Source organism: Suncus etruscus, chromosome 2 (genome assembly GCF_024139225.1).
Source record: "Suncus etruscus isolate mSunEtr1 chromosome 2, mSunEtr1.pri.cur, whole genome shotgun sequence".
NCBI classification, from domain to species: Eukaryota; Metazoa; Chordata; class Mammalia; order Eulipotyphla; family Soricidae; genus Suncus; species Suncus etruscus.
In genome coordinates this window covers 96,494,302-96,520,419 of record NC_064849.1, presented here as the reverse complement: position 1 = coordinate 96,520,419, position 26,118 = coordinate 96,494,302, and the positions used below count along the sequence as shown (strand labels likewise).

Below are 26,118 nucleotides of genomic sequence, written 5' to 3'. Positions count from 1 at the left end.
AATATAACCTTGTGAATTCAGGTCTGATATCAAAGTCATTAATCCACCTTGAATTTTTTGTACCTGGTGTTAGAAAAAATACTGAAGTAGAAAAAATTTTGCATGTTACAGACCTGTTTTGCCAGCATTATTTATTGAAGACACTTACCCTACCAGTTCATATTCTTGTTCCTTTGTTAAAAATTAACTTCCTAACTATTTATCCTTATCTTAAATTTTTTATCATGATGCCATGAGTTACCAAGTTATTCATAATACAGTCATTTCAGTCATTAAATGTTCAAACATTTATTTCAACACCAGTGTGACCTTCATTTCACTAGTGTCCCCAATTTCACACTCACCACTTGAGCCTGTCCCCTTATAGGCAGAAACAAATTTATTTCCTATTGTTTGTTACAAAATACAAAAGTAAATAAAATTATCAAAACTTAAATAAATAAGGGTCAATTTAAAATAACTTGTATTTCTTCTTGGTGTTAAAATAATCTGTGTCTAAGAATTTACTAGTCTGTGGTTGCTGCTAATTGAGCCTTCAGTGTTTCTGTGTAGGCTCACTGAGCGTGGTAGGTTTCTGTGTAACTTTCCCATCAGATTTCCTGTGAAAATAAAAGGCTGACACTACTGTGAAAATTTGATGTAGCTGAGTGTTCCAGATTCTACAGAGCTGAAGCAAATTTAATGGATGTCAGTTTGATAAAGTGAAATTGTAGAATTGGCTAGACTCTGAGAGTGTTGGTTTGGGTGTGGCTGTACTGTGACAGAAAGAGAAATCTATCCCCAAGCACTCTAAGAAGGTCTCAAAGGTATCATCCATGACCAGATGACCTGTGAAGATTCAGCATTTTCTTTTTATTTTTGCTTTATTTTTTTCTTTTTTAATAATTTTTATTTATATTGAAGCACTGTGGTTACAGCATTGTTCATACTTGAGTTTCAGTCATAAAATGTACACTACCCTTTACCAAAGCACTTTTCTTACCACCAATATCCCCAGTTCTCTCCCATCCTGTACCCCTCTCTGGGACATTTTGCTTCTCTCTCTCTCTTTCTCTCTCTCTTTCTCTCTCTCTCTCACTCTCACTCTCTCTCTCTTTCCCCACTGTACTTTGTACTATCATTAATGAAGGGATACTATTCATGTCACTTTATTCCCTTTCAGCACCAGGTTCTTGTCCAGAGTGATCAGTTCCAACTATTATTGTCATAGAGGACCCTTCTCTATTCTAATTGTACTCATTGCTCTTGTGGCAAAATCCTAAAGATGCTTCCAAAAAGCTTCTAGAAACAATAGATTTGTACAGTAAAGTAGCAGGCTACATGCAGAAATTCATGGTTTTTTATTATAAATAATGAAAGAGAATATATTTTCAAAAAAATATCCCATTCACAATTGTGCCTCAGAGTTGACTTAATTAAAGAGGTGAAAATCTATTTAGAGAAAATTACAAAACACAGTTTCAAGAAATGAGAGGACACAAAGAAATGGAGATATTTACCCTGCTCATGGATTGGAAAGACTAACATAATTGAAATGATAATACTCCCAAGGCATTGTACAGATTTAGAGCAATTCCTTTAAGTTTAAGGATACCCATGTCATCTTTCAAAGCATTTTCTTTCTGATCTTAATAGAAAAACTGGGACATTTTTCTCAAAGATCTGTCTTATGACTTTTAGTTCTATTCCATTGGCCTGAGAGTCTGCCCTTATTCCACTATTGCACCATTTTGTTCACTATAACTTTATAGTATAGTTAGAAGTTTGGAAAAAGAAGCCCTTCGTTCTAGAATTTTTTTTGGCTATTTTGGAGAGTGGAATTATTACTCCATATAAATTTTAACAACATTTGATCTATGTCTTTTTAAACATCATAAATATTTTTATTGGGACTATCTTGAATCTGTCTGGTGCTGAGGGAAAGATTGCCATTTGAATAGTACTTTAATATTTCCAAATTATGAACAGGAAATGTGTTTCTATTTTACTTGTCCTCTTTTATTTCTTTTTGTACTGTTTCTTTGTATAAGTCTTTCTCCTCTCTTCTTAAGCTGATTTTAGGTATTTGATTTTCTGAGGCACTCTAAATGAGATTATTTATTTCTTTGCACTACAACCAGTAATGGCATGGATATAAGTAGAAAGAAAACTCATTTACTACTGGTGGGAATACTGACTGGTCCAGTCTTTGTGAACATGGGACTTCTCAAAAAAAATTTAAAAAAGAGCTTTTACAAGACCAAGAAATTCCACTTAGTGGCATTTAACATATATGCCTAAAGGATGTCAAAACTCTATTCAAAAAAGATACCTGCACTCCAATGTTCATTACAGCATAGCCAAAATCTCGAAACAACCCAAGTGTCCAAAAGAAAATGATCACATGAAGAAATTATGATACATATGCACAATGGAATACTACTCAACTGTAAGAAATGATTAAATCAAATCATGCAATTTGCTGCTATGTGGATAGATCTGGAGAGTATCATGTTGACTGAAGTTAGTCAGACAGAGAGAAACAGAGACAAAAAGATCTCTCTGTTGAGTGGTATATAAAGAAACAAAATAGGAATATAATAAATGCCCAAAAGCAACAGAAACTGAGAACTTGTGTTTAGTAGGAAGTTTACCACAGAGTAGGGAAGAGGAAATAAGGTAGGATAAGAGAGAAACTGGGACAAAAGTGGAGTGAGTGGACACTTCGTTGGAGCGCTTTGTCTGGAATGTGTTACATATTAACAATATTATAAACACTGGTGCCTAAAATAAAATTTAAAAAATAAGAAAAATAAAAAAGAAAGTCACTATATTTCAGAATAAAATTAATTTTATTTATATTATTAAAATAAATATTAAATAAGTTCAGGATATAGTATACAGTCAGATGTTCTTCCCATCCTTTTATTATCTCTTCTTATTTCTGCTACAGCTCCAAAAGCAGTAAACAAGGTGAAAGCATAGTTAAAACAGGTTCATCTAGCTAATAAGAGGAAAACCTACTCCAAGAAGTATTTTATTTCCCCAGACTTCTAAGTATCACGTCATGGTTTTCTTTCTTCTTTTTGTCCATCTCTCTTTATTTCTTTTTTAATTAAAATATATTCTCAGTAAAATGGGGCCGGGCGGTGGCGCTAGAGGTAAGGTGCCTGCCTTGCCTGCGCTAGCCTAGGATGGACCGCGGTTCGATCCCCCGGCGTCCCATATGGTCCCCCAAGCCAGGAGCGACTTCTGAGCGCATAGCCAGGAGTAACCCCTGAGCGTCACCGGGTGTGGCCCAAAAACCAAAAAAAAAAAAAAAAAAATATATATATATATATATATATATATATATATATTCTCAGTAATTTAGGAAATGACTGTTTCAGATAGCTAAGAGAACTGAAGATCTACTTTCAAATTTCTATATCTTTTAAAAATTAAGTTTACACTTTATCAAATTTCTATCATTGGACTTCTTTGATACTCATTTCCCTTTCAGAGAGTCTATGATTTTTCCAAAATTATTAAAGTCATAACCTCCAGGATTTTGTCATCATTAAAATGAAATAAGCATCAGTGTCAATTGAGGCACTAACACCAGCATAATAATTCAGAAAGTCTTCTTTTGAAACCTAAAAAAAAGGAAGAATATAACATATAAATGTTTTTGTGAATCATAGTATACCACTGTGTATTCTCTCTGAAAACTTTCTATAGAATGAGGTATGTGACTGGTAAGGATGTATCATCCCTTCAGCGCAAGTACTAAGATAGGACACGTGCAATGACTATTTAACCAGTAGAAAAAACCAAAGTCATCATTTCTATATTAAAATGAGTTGAGATATGTATTATCTGATACAATAATTACATGACACAGATAGATTTTTTTATTAAATTAATTTTAGTTATATACAGAGCAAAGTATATTCACCAAAGTTGCCAATTTCCACTACTTGATATCTGTCTGTGGCTAGTGACTCTCATATCTGAGACTATCAAAATTTCTATCATTACAGAAATTTTAATGAGTCTGTTACTTTAGAGAATAGCTTGTAATATTTATTAATTATAGAAATATATTAGGGCAGAGGTGTTTAATATAATCTAAAAGAAGAATAACTCTTTAAGGTAATGGATCTGGAGAAAACACATAAGTAGAATCAGAGCTAGAGGAAAGGACACCCATGAAAATAAGATGCCCTGAATTCAAAAGCAGGATATAGGGTAGCTCTAAGCTAAATGCACATTTTCTCAATTTGACCTGCATATGGATTCATGTTTCATATATAGGCCAGAATTTCCTTAAGTTGTCACTAATATTGAGAACAAAGATATAAAAAGTAGGAATTAGTATCCTAGGTTCTGTTACTTTATTCCCTCTTAACCTCCCAAATTAATAAAAACACATTAAATTAATTAAATTAATAGATTTAATACCAATACCTAGAATTATATTAGACCCTATAATCCCAGAGTTACCACTCAGAAGCTGGACAGTATGTGAACTTGTATGGACCACTAAAGAGGAATTATCCACCCCTGTAGCAAAAAGAATATGAACATTCAATTTTTAAGCTTTCATTCTTAGCTGCAAAAATCATGACTTTATAGGTAATTATGTTCTGTTCTTGTAAAAGAACAAGAGAGAACAATTTGAGCAGAATCTTAACATTTTCAATAAGTTATTTTATCACCTGTAACTGAAATATCACACAAGGAATATTTTTAAATGATTCAAAGACACCATGGAAAAAGTAAACTTTGAAAGAAGAATATGAAACATTATTTGATAAAAACAAATATATTTAGGGATGGGAATCCCCCCTGATTTTATGTAAATATGTACCTAGAATATTATTGTCAACAATATGTAAGCCACTATGATCAAAATAAAAATTATATAAAAAAAACAAATATATTTATGAAACACTTTAAAGCTTCAATACAAAATATTACTGAACTCTTTTATTATAAGAACAGTAAATGTTTTGAGCTTTAAATTGAAAAAAATATTCTACTAAGTCAAGACCATACTAATAACGAGTCACTACCCCATAATGTGACAAAGTGACGAAGCTGGTATATAATAAACTATCCCAATGTTTCAGTATATGGTTGTTAAGCATTATATCCTGACTATTGTCATAAAAATAAGTTCCTGAGGCCAGAGAGAAAGCTCAAAGTGTTAGTGTCCTGGCTATGGGAGTCTAGAGTTGATCTCCACCACCATGTGGCCATTCAGTCATCAGCAAAAGTGACACCTGAAGAACTAGCCAGGGATATTCCCTAAATGGCCCAGGTATAGTAGTAGCCCTTACTCTCAAATCCCAAATCACTATCAAAGAAATAAAAAAGGCAAATTCTTTTCAGCCTATCTATAATGGACAATCAGGTAAAAAATTTAATGAAATAATAGAATTATTTAATTATTTTATTAATAATTTAATAAAATATTCACTTGATCAAAATAACCTTGATTTTTAAGTTATAGATAACTTTACCTTTTTGTTTTTACTCCTCATCTATTTTTAAAACTTTATAAAATATAACTTACAAAAGGATAAAATAGCCTTGTGTTAAGTTTTTGTAAATAAGTTACTATTAATTAACAGTAAGTCCAAAACTAACTGTTTTTTAAAATATCTGAGAACTTTTTGAACCAATGTGCTAATTATGATTATACATAAATAGGTATCTCTGTATTAATAAAACATACCATATAGTAAAGTAAATATAGCTCTATAATTTTTAACATACTGACTTGTTTAACAAGTCACTTAAAAATACAGATGAAAAATACAGATGAAACAAGTCAATTTTCATGCAAACTCTATCTAAATGAGCTCAATTATTGGAAAAATAATGATGATTTACTTATATATTTTGCAGCTTTAAAATAATATTTCCTAAATTTATGTTAAATGATATTTCCAAATTATATTTTAGGTAATTTTAGGTACAAGGAACTCAATTCCTTGATTTCCTTAGAAACAAGAGGGACTCTTTGGGTAATACCTATCATTTTATAATACCTTGAGTTTGTTTAACACTTTGTTTCATCAAGGTGCACACTTAGAGGTCCCTTCTAATTTTGGAAGTGGCAAACCACCCTGCCATCTGTCATTTTCTTTACTGCAGATCCCATTCTGTTTAAAGCTCACTCAAAGCTCCGAGTGTCATGTGTCACGTGTGTTTGAGTGTTTCTAGGAGACCAGAAAAGTCAAACATTTCAAGCTTAAGATCAAGATGTTCCTAGAATTAGTAACAGTCTCTGAATGCCATGTGTGACGTCAAGAAAAGTCATTCAAGTATTTTTGATGACAAAGTACATATTCAAATTTTAGTTCTGAGGCTGTAGGTACCTTGTAAGTTTGTTAGTCTGCAGAAGAAATTCAGAGATGAATGACAGTTTCATGGCAATGTGATGCAAAATCGCATATGAAAATAGAAACACTGAGCTGCTTGTCATAATTCCAACATCAGGAGAAAGACTGGTAACAGGAAACCCAGGGTACACACAAGAACTTGAGTAAAATACACTATGCAGGAAGGAAGCATTCAACCATGAGGAGGAGATGGTGCTGAAAAGTGGTAAAGTGTTATGAATGAAACCCTATCAGCAACAGTACTGTAAACCACAGTGCAGAATCATATATATGTGTATATGTACACATATACATATATACATATATTTTTTTAAAAAAGAAGTCCCCCCCTAGAGTCAAACTGGTACTGGGAGACAAAATGGGGTCAGGGAGATTGGTAGAGGGAAGTAAACTTGGTAAAGGGTTTATACTATACCATAGTAAACATAGTATGCCTGAAACTCAATCATAAATTACTGTAATTACATGGTGATGTTTTTTGTTTCATTTTTAGGCCATTCCCAGCAATGCTCAGGGGTTACTCCTGGATCTGCACTCAGGAATCACGCCTGGAAGCTCAGAGGATCATATGAGATGCCAAGGATCAAATCTGGGTCTCCTGCATGCAAGGCAAATCTCTACCCGCTCCAGCCCCAATTTTTTAATGGAATTTGGGTAAAATAGAAGTTACATCAATAGTCTTCCATAGCTATAATTTTTGTGTTTATTATTTTATTAATATCTTTATTTAAACACCTTAAAACAAATATGATTGTTGTTGGGTTTCAGTCATGTAAAGAACATCCCCCTTCACCAGTGCAACATTCCCATCACTGATGTCCCAAATCTCCCTCCTCCCCACCTCACCCCCACCTGTACTCTAGACAGGCTTTCTACTTCCCTCATTCATTCACATTGTGATGATTCTACTATAGCTAGAAATTTTACTGTACTCACAAGAAAACAATTTCCATTTATAATGAACAAGGAGAAAGTTCTAAAAGAAAAAATATATACCATTGAATTTTTTTTGTTGTTGTTTTTGGGCCACACCCAGTGATGCTCAGGGGTTACTCCTGGCTATGTGCTCAGAAGTCTCTCCTGGCTTGGGGGACCATATGGGATGCCGGGGAATCAAACCACGGTCCGTCCAAGGCTAGTGCAGGCAAGGCAGGCACTTTTACCTCTAGCGCCACGGCCCGGCCCCTACCATTGAATTTTTGAGATTGCCTTTCCCACATACAATGCATCTTTCTGGTTATGGCAGTGTCTTTATCAAACCTCAACTTCTGATTGGCTGTTCACATTTTCAGTAGTTTTCACTCATGAAGCGCACCATCCACTATATTTTGATGAGGGAAATTCTGCTTTGGCAAAGCAGGTGTGAGAATAAGACAAGAAGATCATGCTATTCTTAGAGAGGAAGCACTGTTTTACCACAGCCTTTCACCGCACCACTGAGACTGCAAAAAGAATTCTTCTCTCATAGCACTGTTCTCAAAATCATCCCAGAAATCATTTGGTTTCTCTCAACAGATTTCAATCCTTATCTATCTTAAAACAAATAATTTTAGGGACCAGAATTATTATTATTTTTAACACAATGAGAGGACTCAACGTATGGGATACTTTACTTATGGGAGAAGTAAAGCCATGCTTAAAAACATTGGCTTTTGAAAGAATTAATTGCATGAAAATAGAATTATTTGACAATATATCAGAACTCTGGCACCGTTGTATTTTCTTCAGTCATAAGTTTTTCTATATTTTAAAGTTTTTTTGTTTCATTCAACCTGATCTGTATTTTAAAGAACAATCAATAATTTCCAGGAAAGTCAGTTTGTGAATTGACCAGACAAATTAGAGTTTATGAGGTTTTGCTTTCTATTGTCAAAAACAGATACATCATGCCAAAAAGATACTTCTCTGACAGTGGTAGTAGAATTTCATGAAGGATGGATATAATGGTACCCACATCCCATCAAATAATTCTTTTGATTTATTTAACTCCCCCATTTGATTAAACATCAGCAGAATGTATTATATCTGTAAAAGTCTAAGGAGATTGGACACACTGTTTGCTAGTATTCTCTTATTGCTCAATGAAGCAATCCACATTGGTTAAGAGAAAAACAGAACTTCAGACCAACACCTGCCTCTAAGAACAGAAGGGGTATTTCTTATATTGCCATGAGAGACTGATGACATTCACAAGTTTTACTACAATGTTCCCCCAAAGACACTACTTCATGAAGGTCCCAAACTGCTGGCTTTAGATGATGGACAAGTGTCAAATGGAGAAGGTTGAATGTCCATATCCACATTTCCTCCATCCTCTCTGATATTTCTAATAACTGTGGGCAATTAATTTTGTTTAAAATGTTGATGAAGAGGAGAAGGCAGATGTAGTTCAGCAGTAAAGCACCTGCCTTGCCCTCAACTAGATTCCCAGAGCTACAGAAAATTATTTAACTAAATAAAAACTAGTGAAGCATTTGCTTTGTTGTTTATTTGTTTGGGGGTATGTTTGCTTATTTTGTAAACAAAATTAAGCATATATTCTAGTCTACTCTTTTATCCTCACAACTTAAATAGGACATGGCATACAGCAATGGCTCAGTACTAATTTCATTATGTGATATATTTTCTAAACTCATATTTGAAACCCAAAGTATAGTCTAGTTAGAGCGGGCTCATCTCTGCTTTAACAGTTGCTTTTTAAAATATGAATTCCGAGTCCCTGCATGTCATCAGATAGTTAAGAGCCCAAAACATTATTATGCCAACTGGAGAAGAAATCCTATCAAGGCTTCAATAGTGGCAAAAATCTATTCAGCAGATTCATTGAAAGAATTCTGCCCCAGTGTACAACTTATTCTATGCTTCTTGGATCTCTTATCTACCCTCCTGGTGGAATTTAGAAAACAAATGGCCCAATTCAGCACATGTTATTCAGGTCTCCTCCATGTTTACCCTTGTTATTTTCAGGGGAGTTAGAATTCCAGATTCAGTACTATTCTTGGTGACTTGTTCTGACCAATAATGAAGCTTACAATCTTTATATGCTTCTATCCTCCTTCCTGAGAAAGATGATAATTTCCTCCTGTTTTCCTGGATTCTTCATTTCATTTCCAATCTGGAGGCCTAAATCCAATAGGTCAGATATGAAATTCATAAGAGTTGTTTTAATAACTTTTCACTGTGATTTATCTCCTGACACATAGTTTCTAAAACAATAATACTTAAAATGTATAAATTAAATATACAGAAACAGGTTAGTGCCTAAAATAGTAATGTTTAAAATGTGTAAATAAATAAACAGAAGATGTATCCAGAAAAACATTACAAAAAATATATGTAATGACCACTGTTCCTTCCTCCAGGGTTAAAATAAGGATGCTGTATGATGAATGATTCCTGAATAAGCCATAAGTCATAGCTAAGCCTCACAATAGGAGCAGAGTACACTTCCATGTTATTGCACCGCATTAATGGACAGGGAGAGGGCCTTGATGGAATCCTTGTTTGTGGCCCAGATGTGAGCAAAGAGCTAAGTGAATGTGACTGAACACAACATTAGGCTCAAATTATCAAAAATCTTATGGCTTTGTCCAGTGGCCCAGAGAAGTAGGAAAGATAAAACTGATAGGTCCAACTATTTGGAATGTAAAACTTATAACTCTGTGTGGCCTTTGGTCATACTAAAACATAATTTACAAAATTCTAGTGAGAGTGGTAGATTCAAAATCCATCATGGCCAAGAAATCAGGGGCCTTAATGTAGGCACAACCTATGTGGCACAAATAGAAAAAACTATGGGGGGGTTCTATAAATTTCACCTATTTAAGTAATTCATACATGTTTTATAATACTTGATTCCTTTCATTTATCACCCATTATAGAATACTGGGTGATAAGTCAAGGGAAAACCAGACTTATAATTGGTTGTTTGAGGTTTCTCCAAGTGTTTCCTAAGAACTGGATATGATGGTATGTTTCAGAAGAAAAGCCTCCTTCCCAATCTGTCACCTGAGTGGGAGTTTATCTTCTCAATAGCAAAGAAGGTAAGTCATTTTCTTTATGATCACTGTAATTTTTGTCTGGAAATGACTGCTTTTGCCATTGGGTCCAAGACTGTGGAATATAAAATAAACAAGTGAAATGGTACAAGACAAGTTAACTGAATCCAAACTTGAAATCCAGAACCACTTAGATGTATTTGAAAGGACTCCTCACCCATCCTATATCCCCAAACCAGGGAAGGAGTGCAATCAGGGTCAGAGATGAATAAATGGGACAATCAATATTTGAGTAATAAGGTCAGTGAGTCTTACTTCTAGTACCAAAGCCAGAAGACTAATGATTGGGTCCAGACCCTGAACACAATGATAGGTGAGTTCTAGTCTCTATATTTGTTTTCCAGCAACTAGAGCAGCCTTTTCTTAGAAATCTTTTGTGGGGAGAGACTCAAATATCAATAGTAAAATAAATAAAAATGGTAAAATAGAAAATGCAATTTTGACACACACCTAGAACCCTAATATAAGTTAATAAATTCTATTGTGATGGTGGAGCTTCTATATGATTGGTCAGTGTCAGAGAAGGGAAACAGGAACTTAGGCAATTGTTTATTGAGATGATTTACCCAGTCGGAAAAAAAGATGTCCCTCCTAAAATCTGAAAGAACAACCTAACCTTTAAGCTAACCATGGGAACTTTAGTTAGTTTAATTGGTCTCAATTCAACTTCTCAAGGAAATGCCTTCTAGTTCCAAAAAAGACTTTTAAATGACCTAATGGAGCCAGATCAATAATACATTGTGCCTTGCACAAGCTGACCCAAGTTCTAGCCTCAGCATCCCATGAGCATCCCCTTGAGCTCTGCCAGAAGTGATACCTGAATGCAGAGCCAGGAATAACTTCTGAGCACTGCTGGATGTAGCCCCCAAACAAAAATAATTAAAATGAAGGGCTAGAGAGATAACACAGTGGTAGTGCTTTTGCCTTGCAAGCAGCTGATCCAGGATAGATGGTGGTTTGAATCCTGGCATCCCTTATGGCCTGTCAGGAGCGAACCCTGAGTGCTGCCGAATCTGACCCAAAATCAAAAACAAAAAATTTTAATTAAATTAAATTTTAAAAAATGATCCCAATGTCACTTAAAATGTGCTCATCAGGGCTGAAGAGTAAGTAGAACTGGTATGGTGTTGTTACAAATTCAATCTCTGACATATATGACATATACTCCCTCCAGGAATAATCCATAAGTACAGTCAGGAGTAAGGTCTGAACAGAGATGATTATGGCCCAACTTTTTCCCCAAAATAAAATTTAAGTGAAATTTTTTCATCAAACTAAAAGTTCCTTAAAACTGGGGCAGAAAAAAACCTTAAGTTTCAGTCATAAAAGTTGGGGCTAATTTGTAATCTCCATGTTGTTCACGGACCTGAAATACCTAAATATATATAGTAAATACAACCACATACATACATACACACACACACACACATACACAAAATGGATCATTTCTCCCACCTATATATATAAAACTCCTCAGAGTGAACTAAACTGGGTATATTATACTAGATAGTAGTTAACATATCTAAACATTTATTAATAGCCAAGAAAGATGCCTAATATTTTTGACACCTGTATTAGCCTGGCTTTAGGAGTTTTATAGATTTTATTTTAATTATTTTTATTTTAAAACTAAGGAAACAACCTCAGAAAAGCTGTCATAGTGAGCTGAGTACCTTTATTTCTGTCCTAGAAAACAAAGTCCCACAACCTAACTGCTGACTTAGAGGAAACATTAGGGTACATGAAATCAAAGACAATTCTGGTTTTGAGCTGATGTTTAATCAGTTGAAGCCACATGGCTGTACCCACTTCCCTTGTTCCCCATCATAGACTTAGAGTTTCAGGCTGTTCTCATCACGATGATGAACATCAGTGCCAGTGAACACACTCACCCTGTTCATAAACTCCTCTGAGGTCACCTATAGTGGAGAAATTTAGAAACAAAATCAAATTTGATTTTTCACCTTCTCCATGAAGGTCATCTCCAGGATCTATAAATTAAATGAAAAATTTTTTTTTTTTTTTTTTTTTTTTTTTTTTTTTTTTTTTTTTTTTTTTGGTTTTTGGGCCACACCCGTTTGACGCTCAGGGGTTACTCCTGGCTATGTGCTCAGAAATCGCCCCTGGCTTGGGGGGACCATATGGGACGCCGGGGGATCGAACCGCGGTCCTTCCTTGGCTAGCGCTGGCAAGGCAGACACCTTACCTCCAGCGCCACCTACCCGGCCCCTGAAAAATTTAACTAAGTGTTCTTCTCAGAAAGAGTGGTAGAAGACCAGATCTAAAATAAAGATTAAATTGAGAATGGTGAGGGGAGAAGAGGTAGAAAGCCTTGAAAATTTTCTAGACCAACCTAAATGGATTCTCATCTTTCTTCAAGAGCAGAATCCCACCTGCTAAAAAAAAAAAATAAGACCAAAAGTCAGAGTAACTGTGTAGTTAATACTGTCTTTCTCAGGCATAACCTCAGATACATCTCTTGTCATTGTTACTTGCTTTTTAAAACATGGAGTTAGGTATATGCATATAATATATATTTCTTGTTAAATAGATTTTAGTTAAACAGTTCTAGCACTTTTGAACCATAAATTACCCAAGATACAAAATGAGAAAAACAGAAATCCCTTTTTTCATTCCTCTTCATCACCCCTGATTTCCCCCTCCAGTATAGCATTTAGCTATATCTAGAGAAAATCCACTTAATGCGGATATCTCTGCTCAGATTTAATATAAACTGCACTTTTGAAAGTTAACCTTTATGACTCTTTAATAAATAGGTAGTGTTGAGGACACATGAGTTCAGGATCTTGTCTGCCACAAATCACCCAGTTAGAAAGATTTACACACCTATATGTGAGTGGCCTCATTCATCAATTAACCAAGAATAACCCTGTTTATATATGGTGTATACATGCACCAAAATGAGAGTTGCATTAGTAAATTATTGTTCTTCATTTTGTCATCTTAATGGGTTAAAATAGTCACAAGAAAGTAAAATCTATAAATAATTCAAAACTCCTTGTGCATGTCACCATATTCCATTCTCATTTAGTTGTATCCTGATTCTTGTCTAAGAATCATAGAAGCTGATTGACTCACTTGTTTTTCTTGCTAAAGATATAAATGAATGGAGTGGGTGTGGGGGACCAAGAAATCTACAGATTTCCTCTGTATTTGCTAATAGTTGATCTGCATTTAACAATGCATTGGAAGTAAAAATAAATATTATATCATAGCTTTGCTAAAATTGGATCACCATTAATGTTCTCCTTTATGGAATATCTTTGTTTTCATCCTCCTTTGCAATCCCCCAGTCAGCACTAAATCTCATCTGGAAGTCATCTACATTAAAACCAACATCAGAGAGAATATATTAGATGATTTCAGGAGAAGCTATCAGTTATTCATAGCAAAGCTTCCTAAGACCCAACTGGCCAAAAACCACAAATTTTGATTTCCCCTGAAAGCTGCCCTCTTCCTGGTAAATTTAATTCAATAACAAAAGTTATCATATTAAAATATTTAATATTGAATTATTAAGTAAAAGTAAAAATTATACACCTCTGCTCTAGCAGACAGATTGACAATGCTATTGCTAACTGAATGTATTTTATATATCAAAGCTGTCAGATGAATGTGATGAAAATGTGAGTTATGACACAAAACATTTTCTTCTTCAACTTTAGACTAATTAGAACATCATAAAATAAATTTAGTGTTTCTATATAACTCACTAGTATAAATAAAATATTGGTTTATTTTTAAGTATATATAAAATAGAGAAGGTAACAGGTCCCTCAAGTGTTAATCTATGTTCTAAGAACTTTTTAGTATATACAATTATAAAATAAAATAACATATACATGAAAACTTCAAAATCTAGATATGAAAAGAAGGCTTAGAGTCGTATCCAATTAATTGGGCCAGAGTTTCAGAATAGAATTTGGGAGGAAAAAGTCTATTTCTTCACACTTTACTTAGTTGACTTCACACCTCTGTCCAAAAGGCTTCTGATATGATAACAGAATTTGTGTAAAGGGCCTATAAAATCCCATGACTGCATAACCTCATCAACTTCTACAACCTCTTGAGATCTTAGCTCTGATTACTCAAAAGTTGGCAAATTAGAGCACCATCCATCTGGAGAGCAAAGAAGTTAGAGGGATAAGGGCAGACATAGAATAATTGCTCTTATATGTAGAGTATAAAGAAACATAATTGGAGAAGTGCATATCCTCAAAGGCAACAGAAACAAAGAAACCAGTTTCCAGTAGGAAGCTTGCCTTGGGTTGGGGTGTTGGGGTAGTATCATCATCTGGGAAGGGTACAATTTGATATTGGTGAATGGAAGTGGTCCCTCTGGAAGAGAACAAATGTAAAGATGTAGGTATAAAGTGCCATGGAGGCAGGCTAGGGGGCAGGAGGATAACTGGGTACAGTAGTGAAGGGAAGTAGACACTGAAGATAACTGGTGTTGGAATGTTATATGCCTGACTGTATACAGTTATACAATTGTATAATAACTGTAATTTTGTAATTCAACTAAAAGAAGATTAGAACATCATATTTGACTAAGTTGTATGCTGATTTTTGACATCCTAAAGAATTATTATTTAAAGCATTATTTGGAGCTACAAAGCGAGGGTGTAATAGGAGAGCTCGGAGCGTTGGTTTTAGTGGAACCAGTGAGTTTATTAAACACATTCAACAAATCAATAAAACGATCACCAAAGTGTTTCATCAGAGAAAAGGCTGCTGCCTCACTCCCTGTCTGCTTTTCTGCTTCTCTCTGCAGCCATGCACATCTTCTAATCCATGAACCTCACCACAACACGTAGTAAAAAACCACACTACAAGTGTGGCAATGAGGAAACAATGCAAAACAATAGCATGCATAGAGAATGAAGATGGCAGCTCTGATGACCCAAAAAGTATCAACCACCTAGTTAGCCTCTCAGATAAGGAGTAGAAATATGGATGTAGGAAAGTAGAAATATTTAGAGTAGAAATATGATGCTCATAGAACTCAAAGAAAACCGGAGAGATAGCACAGTGGCATTTGCCTTGCAAGCAGCCGATCCAGGACCTAAGGTGGTTGGTTCGAATCCTGGTGTCCCATATGGTCCCCCATGCCTGCCAGGAACTATTTCTGAGCAGGAGTAACCCCTGAGCACCGCCAGGTATGGCCCAAAAACCAAAAAAAAAAAAAAAAAAAAAAAAAAGAACTCAAAGAAAACATAGATTTAGCTGAACAGACCACAAAGATAGAAATCAAAAAATTCCAAACTGAAATAAGAGGACTGAAAAACGCAGCAGATGAAATGAAAACCTCAGTGGAAAGCCTCTCCAACAGAATAACAGCACCTGAGGACAGAAAGAGTGAACTAGAAGATGAGATGTAGAATAACTTCATACAGCAAAAGAGATAGAAAAAGAGCCTTAAAGCAAATGATCAGACAATAGAAAAAATCCTCAAAGAATGTGAACAGATGAAAATAGAAGTCTTTGATAAACTCAACAGAAACAACATATTGGGGTCCCAGAGACACAGGAAGAAAATCCTCAAGAAGAATCAACAGTCAAGGACATTATTACAGAGAAACTTCCAGAGCCAAAAACTGCATGCAACCTAATCCTGCATGCCCAAAGAATACCAGCTAAAAGAGACCCAAAGAAAAGCACCCCAAGACACATCCTAGTCACAATGATGAATTCCACAGATAGGGACAGAATACTGAAAGCAGCAAGATCAAAAAGGGAAATTACATGCAAAGAAGCATTTACAGCAGACTTCTTACAAAAATCCCTCAAGGCCAGAAGGCAGTGGTGAAAATATAGTGACAAAATTCAAAGAAATAAATGTTTCACCTAGAATACTGCACCCAGACAGACTCACTTTCAGGTTTGAAGAAAGTATATACAGTTCCATGTATAAAAAGCAGCTCAGAAACTTTACAGACACAAGACCAGCCTTAAAAGATAAACTGAAAGGTCTACTTTAAGACAAGCCTAAAGACACACAAAACTCCCACTAAAAATGGCTCTAAATCCCATGACAATTATCTCTCTCAATGTCGATGGGTCAAAAGCACCAGTTAGAAGACACAAAGTAGCAAAATGGAACAAAAATATGAATCTAACATTCTCCTGCCTACAAGAAACACATCTGAATAGTCAGAACAAACACAGACTCAAATTCAAAGTTGCAAGCATAAATCAAGAAGGAAGAAGGGGCCTACATATATAGCTTAATGACACAGCTTAAATAATTAGAAAACAATTAACAAAATGAACCCCCAAATAAGTAGGCAGAAGGAAATAACAAAGCATAGAGGACAAATTAATATAGTGGAAACCAAAAAACAATCCAAAAGATCAACAAAAGCAAAAATTGGTTCTTGGAAAAAATAAACAAGATTGATAAACCTAGTAAAACTCACAAAGAAAGGGAGAGAGAGAAACTTAATCAAACCAAATTATAAATGGAAAGGGGAGATCACTACAGATAATGCAGTGATCCAAAGGGTAATAAGAGACTACTTTGAGAAACTCTATTCCATGAAACATGAGATCCTGGAGGAAATGGGGAAAAAAGAAAAGAAAAAGAAAAGACATTATTGTAATAATGCCTAGAGACAATAGAGATGAGGGCCAGAAGTACCAGCTCACGATACGAAGCTCACCACAAAGACTGGTGAATGCAGTTAAAGAAATGACTAACTAAGAACTACTATGACAGTGATGAGTGAGAGAAGTAGAATGCCTGTCTCAAATACAGACAGGGGGTGGGGAAAGAGGAAGAGAGGGGGCATTGGTGGTGGGAATTTTCACTGATAAAGGGGGTGGGTGTTCTTTCTATGACTGAGACCCAACTGCAAGCATGTTTGTAATCATGGTCTTAAATATATTAAAAAAATAAAAAGCATTATTTGGATTTGAACTCTAGCTTTCTAATCATAAATAATTGACTTATTTTGAGCATAGGGATTTTTAATGCATAAAACAACTAAATGTAAAAAAAGGTAAATTAGTGTCTTTCTAAGAAAGTTTACCAGGAAGTTACTCTATAGCAAAAATTCCAGGTGCATTGAAATATGTTTCAAAAAAACAAGAAAGTTAATTGCAGATCTCTTTCAGAAATATTTGCATTATTTCTATTCAAAGTTATATTGATATAAAATTCTTAGCAAAATGCTAAGAATCAGTGCTCAATATACAGATTTACAAATAGTAGGTTCATGTGTACATTGCATGTATTAACTAAAAACCAAGTGCTGGGGCTGGAGAGAGAGCATGGAGGTAAGGTGTTTGTCTTGCATGCAGAAGGTTGGTGGTTCAAATCACAGCATCCCATATGGTCCCCTGAGCCTGCCAAGACCAATTTCTAAGCATAGAGCCAGGAGTATCCCCTGAGCACTGCCAGGTGTAACCCCAAAACCAAAAAAATAAATAAATAAATAAATAAATAAAAACCAGGTGCTTTTGAGTCTTTTAGAAACAAAGGTCCAAAATATGAAGGTAATTAAGATTCACCTGGAACGTTCTTAAAAGTATAAATGTGTAAGATTATAAATTCCGGGCCTGGAGAGATAGCACAGTGGTGTTTGCCTTGCAAGCAGCAGATCCAGGACCTAAGGCGGTTGGTTCGAGTCCCGGTGTCCCATATGGTCCCCCGTGCCTGCCAGGAGCTATTTCTGAGCAGATAGCCAGGAGTAACCCCTGAGCACTGCCGGGTGTGGCCCAAAAACCAAAAAAAAAAAAAAAAAAAGATTATAAATTCCCCTCAAAAAAAAAAAAATGAAGTGCTGGGTTGGAGAGATAGTACAGTGGAGTGGGGAAGGCACTAGCCCAGGTGTGGCCCAAATCAAAACAAAAAGGGGTATTATAGTTCTGTGGTGCACTCAGTAAACTTTCATTACTAATACGTACTCCCAATGAGGATACTACACAGAATTAAGTCTGTGTTATTCAAGTGAAATCAAATATTGTAACTGCTAAAAAAAAAAACAATATCTATATGCGTATTTAAGAATTGAATGTGGCTCTTCAGATAAATGTCTTAAGGAATGGAATGGAGGGGATAGGAACTTAAAATCAGCTGAATCACAACTGGCTATTCTGACTTGGGTTAGAAAAAAAGGCAATTACTGAGGTTTCCCTTGGCAACAAGAGGAACCACCTGCAGAAAAGAGTCAAAGGCACCCTGGGATCCCATGCAAGTTAGGCTACTTTGGGGAAATGGCAGTTGGCTATTTTTCCACTACCACTGAAAATATCAAATACCAGCAATATTGGAAGAAATCAGCTATGGTTTTACAGATATCTCTTCCTAAGCATTTGGCTTAGTAGTAGTAGTAGTAGTAGTAGTAGTAGTAGTAGTAGTAGTAGTAGTAGTAGTAGTAGTAGTAGTAGTAGTAGTAAAATAATAATAATAATAACAAGAAAAAGAAGAGCCTTTCCTGCTTTAAACACTTATTCTGCAATCCCTTGGGGCTGAAATGGAGGTATATGTTTTTGCTTCTGGAAAGTAAATGTCACAGGGTGGGGGTGAGATGTTCCTCACACCCTGTATTAAGAACTCATTGTGAAGTTTGATGGAAATTCCCCATCAAAAGGGGAAATTTGTTTCCTCTTCCTATCACTTCTCTTCTCCATACACTATTCAACTAATTCTATAAAACAGATATCAAGGATAAAATCCTGACCAGATTTCTATTACTGCTTACCAGTTAGAAGAAGAGAAATAAGATTTATATTTCAGCCTAGATTCACTTATAGAATATCTAATTCCTTACCTACAACTAGTTACAAATCTGCAATTAAAGATTACTAGTTAATGGAAATGGGATAGTTGCTTTTGTCCTTAAATTCAGTCATTTACAAATGCAAGTTCATCTTAAAGTTACGAAAAGCTTCCCTGAAGTAGCATTTCTACATAGAAAAGTGTAAAAACAAAGATGTTCATAAGACAAGTGTACAGACACTGAAATATTTTCTAACTCTTTGTATGCTATGTTCACAAAAGTTGACCTCAGTTTGAAGTTAAATATGTCAAGTTCATTGGAATGTGGCAGTAGTATACAATAAATATGGCAATCAAGTAAGGAAAACCTTCATCAAAATACCACACTCTTCAGATAACAATATTTAGCTGACTATAGATTGTCTTGTATATATGTTCACATGCACACACATATCTCAATGCTTCATTTAGTTCAACCATCTAAATTGTTACTAAGAAAACATTTTACTTCTACTTAAAATAAATCTGCTATGAGTACTTTTTTTTTTTAAGACTTTAAGTTCAATTCCCATTTATAATCACAGATTAATTAGGACAACTTTAAATTCAAGCTTAATCTCTTTGACTTACCAACCCATCTTTGTCGTAAGGTGAATCAAAGTTGTCCAGAAATTTCCTAAATACTTGCTCCTGGGTCCATTCTCCATTTTGGTACTTTGGATGTTGCTTTGCATTGTACGTTTCTCTAAGATCTTCAATTGTTATGATACCATCTCCAGACTTGTCTAGCTTTGTAAATGCTTTCATAATGACCTCTTTCCTAGCTCTGGACATTGGTGGCTAGAGAAACATAAACACACACATCAATAATATACAAGTAAAAGAGACTTTGTTGTGTATCATAAATGATGAGATGTTTGATTCTTCTTTATGTGATGAGAATGAGAGCTATAAGAGTTATGATAATTCCAAAAAATCCCTATGTCCATTCCCTTGCCCATCTTCTCCACTCTGCATTAAAAACTTCTGGAAACCAAAAAGTAAGAAGAGTCCTCAAAATTGTCAACCCAAATCATGTGTAAGCCAACCTCCACAAATGTGCTAAATCATTGAGCCACTTTCTCTTTTTTTTTTTTTTTTTTGGTTTTTGGGTCACACCCAGCAGTGCTCAGGAGTTACTCCTGGCTGTCTGCTCAGAAATAGCTCCTGGCAGGCACGGGGGACCATATGGGACACCGGGATTCGAACCAACCACCTTAGGTCCTGGATCGGCTGCTTGCAAGGCAAACACAGCTGTGCTATATCTCCGGGCCCAGCCACTTACTCTTAAGGTGAGAAGAAATTCGTTGAAATCTATAGTTCCACTTCCGTTTTTATCAAAACTCTGAAAAAGCTCTTCAGTTTCTGCCCTTTCCATGACCACACCATAGTCATTTAAGCCTTTGATAAATTCAGTGAAATCCAAGGTCCGGTTGTTATTGTCATCCATGATTTTAAACACTCTGAAGAAAACAAACATACACACACACATATATATATACAACCACACAGAGGAAAAACGTGTAAAAATAAAATTTTCTGAAGGAACACTGCTCTTACTTTTTTCCAAGAAAAAAACAGGTATTTTAGATTCTTCTCAAAATCCTTTTATTAGGGGCCAGAGTGGTAGCGCAGTGAAGGGCATTTGCCTTGCACGCGGCTAACCCAGGACAGATGTGGGTCCCATGCCCGGCATCCCATATGGTCCCTCAAGCCAGGAGCAATTTCTGGATGCAGAGCCAGAAGTAACCCCTGAGCACTGCTGGATGTGGCCAAAAGACAAAACAAAATCAAAATCCTTTTTTTTTTTTTTTTTTTTACAAAATTGGAAAGCCACTTAACAAGCTCTCATAAAATAAAATTAAAACAAAACTTAAAATGTGCTAAATGAGCCTAAATTATACAAAGCATGTGTCCAACCCCAATTCTATCCCCATCAACACTTGGTTTCCCTGCTTTAGCATTGCTGCCAGTAGCTTCAGAAGCCCCTTGAGTACCTCAAGGGTGTGGAACCCAAGCACCAACAGTGTGGCCCTGCTGGTTCCAGTACTGCAGGGTCTCAGAAACATATGTTTGAATCTTTACATTGAAGTAGTGTCCTGGTTGGCTGACAATTGCTTGGAGTTGCCCCTATCACCTCTGAGAACTGTTTGGGAGCTTCCGGTTTCCCCACCCCCGCAAAAAAAAAGTCCACTGTATGATTCTAATTATATGACATTCTGAAAAAGCCAAAACTGTAAAGACAGTAGAGAGATAAGGTGAATGAGAGATAACAGGTGGAGCTCAGGGGATTTTTAGGGCAGTGAAACTATTTCATATGCTACTGTAATGCTGAATACATTACATTCGAATTAGAATTGTCAAAGCCCCTAGAACTTCACTAGATAATGTGTTCATCCACCTGAATGGACACAAATTTTTAAAAATTATTTAGGAAATCAAGAATCCCAGAAAGGAGTGCAGACTACAGTAATAAGAGCAGCAAACTGCATTGCAAATGATTGACTTATTCTTCCTTATAGGAGGAGTTGGGGTGTAAAGGAGTTGAGCCAACTTTGTAAATGAGTAGCGTCTAGAAGAGCAAAGATAAAAGCATCTACACACAAACACTATATTATGGCTAATAAAAAACATCATTCCTGGTGACAAGTGCAAAAATGGCACATAATTTTTAATTTACAAATTTTTACTAATTTTTTCCTTTGTTAGTTATGTGTAAAAACTAAAGATTCTTACTCTTTTGTACTTCCCATTTTGTTTAGAAGACAAAACCAACCACTTTGAATAAGGGTATGACATTGTTTAGAACAGAGATTCCATGAAAGATCACTCTATTAGCATAAATTGACTAAAGGAATGAACAGGAATGAACAATAAACATGGAGAAACAGTACAGGAAATTGGCTATGTGTTTCCTGGTAAATGTGATATTACCTCAGGTCAGGCTACTCTAATAGAAATGCCACAGTCTGGGCAATTTCTAACTCTTTCCTCAATTATGGTCCCCTTTTGGTCTTGTTTTCTTCTTTTCCCTGCCACAGCATACATAAACTTGGGGAATTCAGGAGACATGCCAGATGTATCCCCAGATTTTCCTGGTATAAAGAACTGAAATAATTCTCACGAGGTTCCTCAAAAGGCCTGCTGTGGATGCATGGATAGTTGAGGAATTCCTGAATAGATAAATCCATGCTTCGTATTACATTTTCTGTCATTATTTGGCTATCATTTTTTTGTAAAATCTCAGGTAAAATATGGCCTCAATCAAATAATTTGGCTCAGAAATTCCAGCACCAAAGAATACTAAGAGAACCCCTTTTCTGGGTAATATTTAGCACCTAAAAGCAAAGACAATATTTTTTCTCTTTTTCAAATATGTCCTTGCAGCTTCAGTTTCTGGTAATCAAGGGCATAGCCAGATCCTGGGATATTGACTCTTCTCAGAAAAAGGGAGCCACACCTTAGGGGATTTGGCTCATTCCTTTACTTGACCTCTAAAACAATAGAGCCCAGCTCAGTGAAGATCATGTTCCTAAATATTTTCTACTTCCTAATAACCCCTGATTTTGCATTTGAAGTAAGCTGGCAAAAAGCTGCCTTGAGTTATAACCATCTCCTTTGTAACTCAGAATCCTTATGGCTCACACCCATAGCTTAAGTATTGTTTACTGTTAAACTTTGCTTTGTGATTGTAAGCATTCTTCTCTATACCTATGACTGATTTTGTCCCATATAAAGCTCCCTATTTAAAGATTAAACTTGTCGCACTCCTGCCAGAAATGTGTTAACCTCACATACTCTGTGTGGTTTCATTATTTCATATTTTATATTCAGCCACTTGTGTTACCCATTTTCCTCTCATGAAGGATTTATTCTCCACTAGAGATGCTGAGAAGCAAAATGTCTGCAGCATTTCCCCACCCCTCATACTAGTCGGTTCTCCAATCTTGTGCTGTGTGCCCATTCATGCAGTTTTCACCTATACCCCCTTGGAATAACCAGAGGGACCCCATGAGGCCATATTGATCCCATTTGAACAATACATCTGAGCTGAACAATAAACTAAATATTTCTCTCTTCTTGCACATTTCAGTCCATGGTGAGCACCCCAGAGAAACATCTGGGGTTCAAATGCTTGGTTTTCAGCTTCTCATTGTCTATTCACAGGATGCTGGGAGGATGATGAAGTTCCCTGGGAACTAATATCATCCTAAATATCTCTATCCTTCATACCTACACAGCTCCAAAGTGCATATCTTCTAATTCATCACATTTAGAGGAAAGGCTTTCAACCTATTGTGGGGACACAGTTTATCTTTTACAAACTTCTCTTACATACACCTTCTCATGGCACAGAAATGTGCTCTTCAGCGATGTTCTGTCTCTTTGTAAGAGTCTATAGAAGGTTCATTCATCCTAAATGCCCCAACTCACCACACCCTAGAGGTACACAAGGACTAGCTGGCCCATGGCAGGTTCTAGATTTGGTAGGTAGAAAAAGAGACAAAAACACAGCACCTGTCTTCAGAAGTCTCCTCTTTCCCTCCTCTCAGGTTTTTTATTCCTGGGATTCCTGACTCTGTCAGTGGGTCAGAGGGCATGATCTGAGGCACTGAGGGGAGAGTCCAGAAGCTCTGAGTTATCTGGCATGCAGATGACAGCTTTAGAACCAGCTCCTGTTTCCCAAGCTCCTGTCTCTTTCTTCCAACCTGGCCTCTCACCGCCTCTCCATTTGTTTCTCATCTGACCTTGGTCTCATGGACCTGAATGAACATTTCCTTCACCTCCACTTGTCCATGGTCTCCTAGCAGCCATGCTCCTTGCTGAATCTGAGACTATGAACCAAAATTTTCTACATAAAACCCCCAGTTAGTCATCCAAACCATGTCTCACAAATAAGGAAGAGACCTCAGGATGATGCAATTTTTACAAGGTCACACAAATCTAAGCATCACCTTGTTGGACCTCATTTTTCAGTCCATCTTCCTGCCAAACCTAGACCAGGACCTACCTGCCCAGTCCTTTGATGCCTGCTGAACCCCTGGCCAGGCACTGCAGCCGGAGTTTTTCAATGGGGTCTGTGGCTGTGGTGAGTTTTTTCTTGGCCTGGATCACCATTTCTCGGTCATGACGTGCTGTCCCTGACATCTGTAAGGGGGAAGCCATACTACATTAGCAGAGATCAAGCCACTGGGTCAGGCCAGGTAACATAGGCTTACTGACAAGAAAATTGATAGTGTGCTCCCTAACTCATTCCCCAAGAACAGTCTCCAACCTCCCTGGATTTCCCCTTTTTCCACCTGAATTCCTGACATGTATTACCTGATCATCACATTCTGAGGACCTCTGGTTTCTCCAACTTGGACAATAGTTTGAAATATAAAATCATTCTCCTTTGTGCTGTGATCTTCGTAAAGGCCTCCTCCCACTATGAAAAAAGAAGTCACATATCCCAGTTCTCTCCTCAATCACACATGGGTTATTCTTTTCTTATTCTTTCCTCTAGAATTATCTAGATTTCCTTTGACTTCCCATTTAATATTTCCATCTTTCGTTTAAGCATCCATTTTTGTTGCTGTCTCTTGACATTAGAGAGTTGTTGCTGTCTCTAATGTCAAGAGATTCTTGACATTTGAATCTTCAGTTACTAGTTTATCTCCTTAATTACCAGAATAGACTCTATTAACATTTAACTAGAATTCTAAATTATAAAAAGGAGGTACAGAGATAGTACAGTGGACAGGGTGTTTTGCTAGGTGTAGCCCCAAAACAAATACACAAAAAGTTCAGGGAGATGTATTAGATACACTTTCTTAACCAATAGGTATATTTTTTTCCATTTGGCTTTTCAACTTAAATAAATATAAATTGGAAAGAAGAAATGTGATAAAGCATCCCTTCAGAAAAGTCCATGAATAATCTACTACCCCCACAGAATTTGGGTTCTGAGAACCCACAAAGTAGTGAAAAGATGCTAGCCTGGGAGCCTAGAGAACCAGGGACTCGTCAATCTACTTAAACTCAGCACGTCTGCTGGCTCTTCTTTTAAATGGAAGGATTGTTTAAGGATTGGAATTAAGTGGTTTAGAGACTGAAATTATATTATTTAAGGAAGATTTGGAAATAGATATAGATATATAGATATAGATTTCATTGCTCCCAATCAATAATACTTCCTATGCTTAAATGCCTAAGTGTAGGTGCCCTGAATTTCATCTCAAACTTTTTAGCTCTATACATTCATTACTACTCGTTTCTGCTTTGCAGAGAAAGCACTTTTGACACCAGACTGGAGAAAACGCAGGGCTTAAGTACTTGCCTTGCATGTGCCGATCCCTTTCAAGCCCTGGTCCCTGGAGCAGGCTGGGTGCAGTCCTGGAAGCTTCCAAACACCACAGAGGTAGTGGATATTCCCAACTGTGTAGGGTCTAGGCTGCACCACAGCCTGGGTGCCTCACACTAAAATATGAATCCAAATAGCAAAACATCTTCGAGAGGGGGCCAAAGGTCTCTGCTTAAGTGGAACCCTCCCCATGATCCAAAAGAAAGAAATCGGGCAACTCTATCAGTGTGAATCAAAGTCATTCATGCATATTAAGACTGTAAGAGCATGAGGCAGAGTCCTGAGTTCCATCACTGGCACTCCTTGTGGTTCTCTGGAGCAGGAACACAGCCATGAGGAATCCCTGAGCTTCACCAGGAGAAGCTTCACCCTGCCTCAAACAACATCACCTACAAGAGCCTAAAGACTCCCCAGGTCTCTATACCATTGTCAGACTCAGGAACTAAGAGTTTCAAATTCCCATTGAGCACCTAAAGGCCACCAACATTCAGACACAGGTTTGGAATAACTCCCGCTCCCCTCCACTGAAAGACTCTTTCACTTCATCGGAAAGCACACCCAGGC

General features: G+C 36.4%; 1 protein-coding gene across 1 annotated transcript; it reads right to left on the bottom strand.

Annotated features, from left to right (window-relative positions):
- Positions 1-3,512: 3,512 nt before the first annotated feature.
- On the bottom strand, positions 3,513-24,359 carry CAPSL (calcyphosine like). Its single transcript, XM_049767702.1, has 4 exons — positions 24,223-24,359; positions 20,497-20,674; positions 19,803-20,012; positions 3,513-3,614 (listed from the first exon to the last, which is right to left on the bottom strand). Exons 1-4 carry the CDS (start codon positions 24,357-24,359, stop codon positions 3,513-3,515), a joined length of 627 nt encoding a protein of 208 aa, XP_049623659.1.
- Positions 24,360-26,118: the final 1,759 nt, after the last annotated feature.

Excerpts from the sequence above, each read along its gene's own strand:
- CAPSL (XM_049767702.1), bottom strand. The coding sequence starts at position 24,359 with ATGTCAGGGACAGCACGTCATGACCGAGAAATGGTGATCCAGGCCAAG. Across the intron at positions 20,675-24,222 it reads GGCATCAAAGGACTGGGCAG|AGTGTTTAAAATCATGGATG; the intron begins GTAGGTCCTGGT and ends TGTTTTCTTCAG. Across the intron at positions 3,615-19,802 it reads CTTACGACAAAGATGGGTTG|GTTTCAAAAGAAGACTTTCT; the intron begins GTAAGTCAAAGA and ends CCTTTTTTTTAG.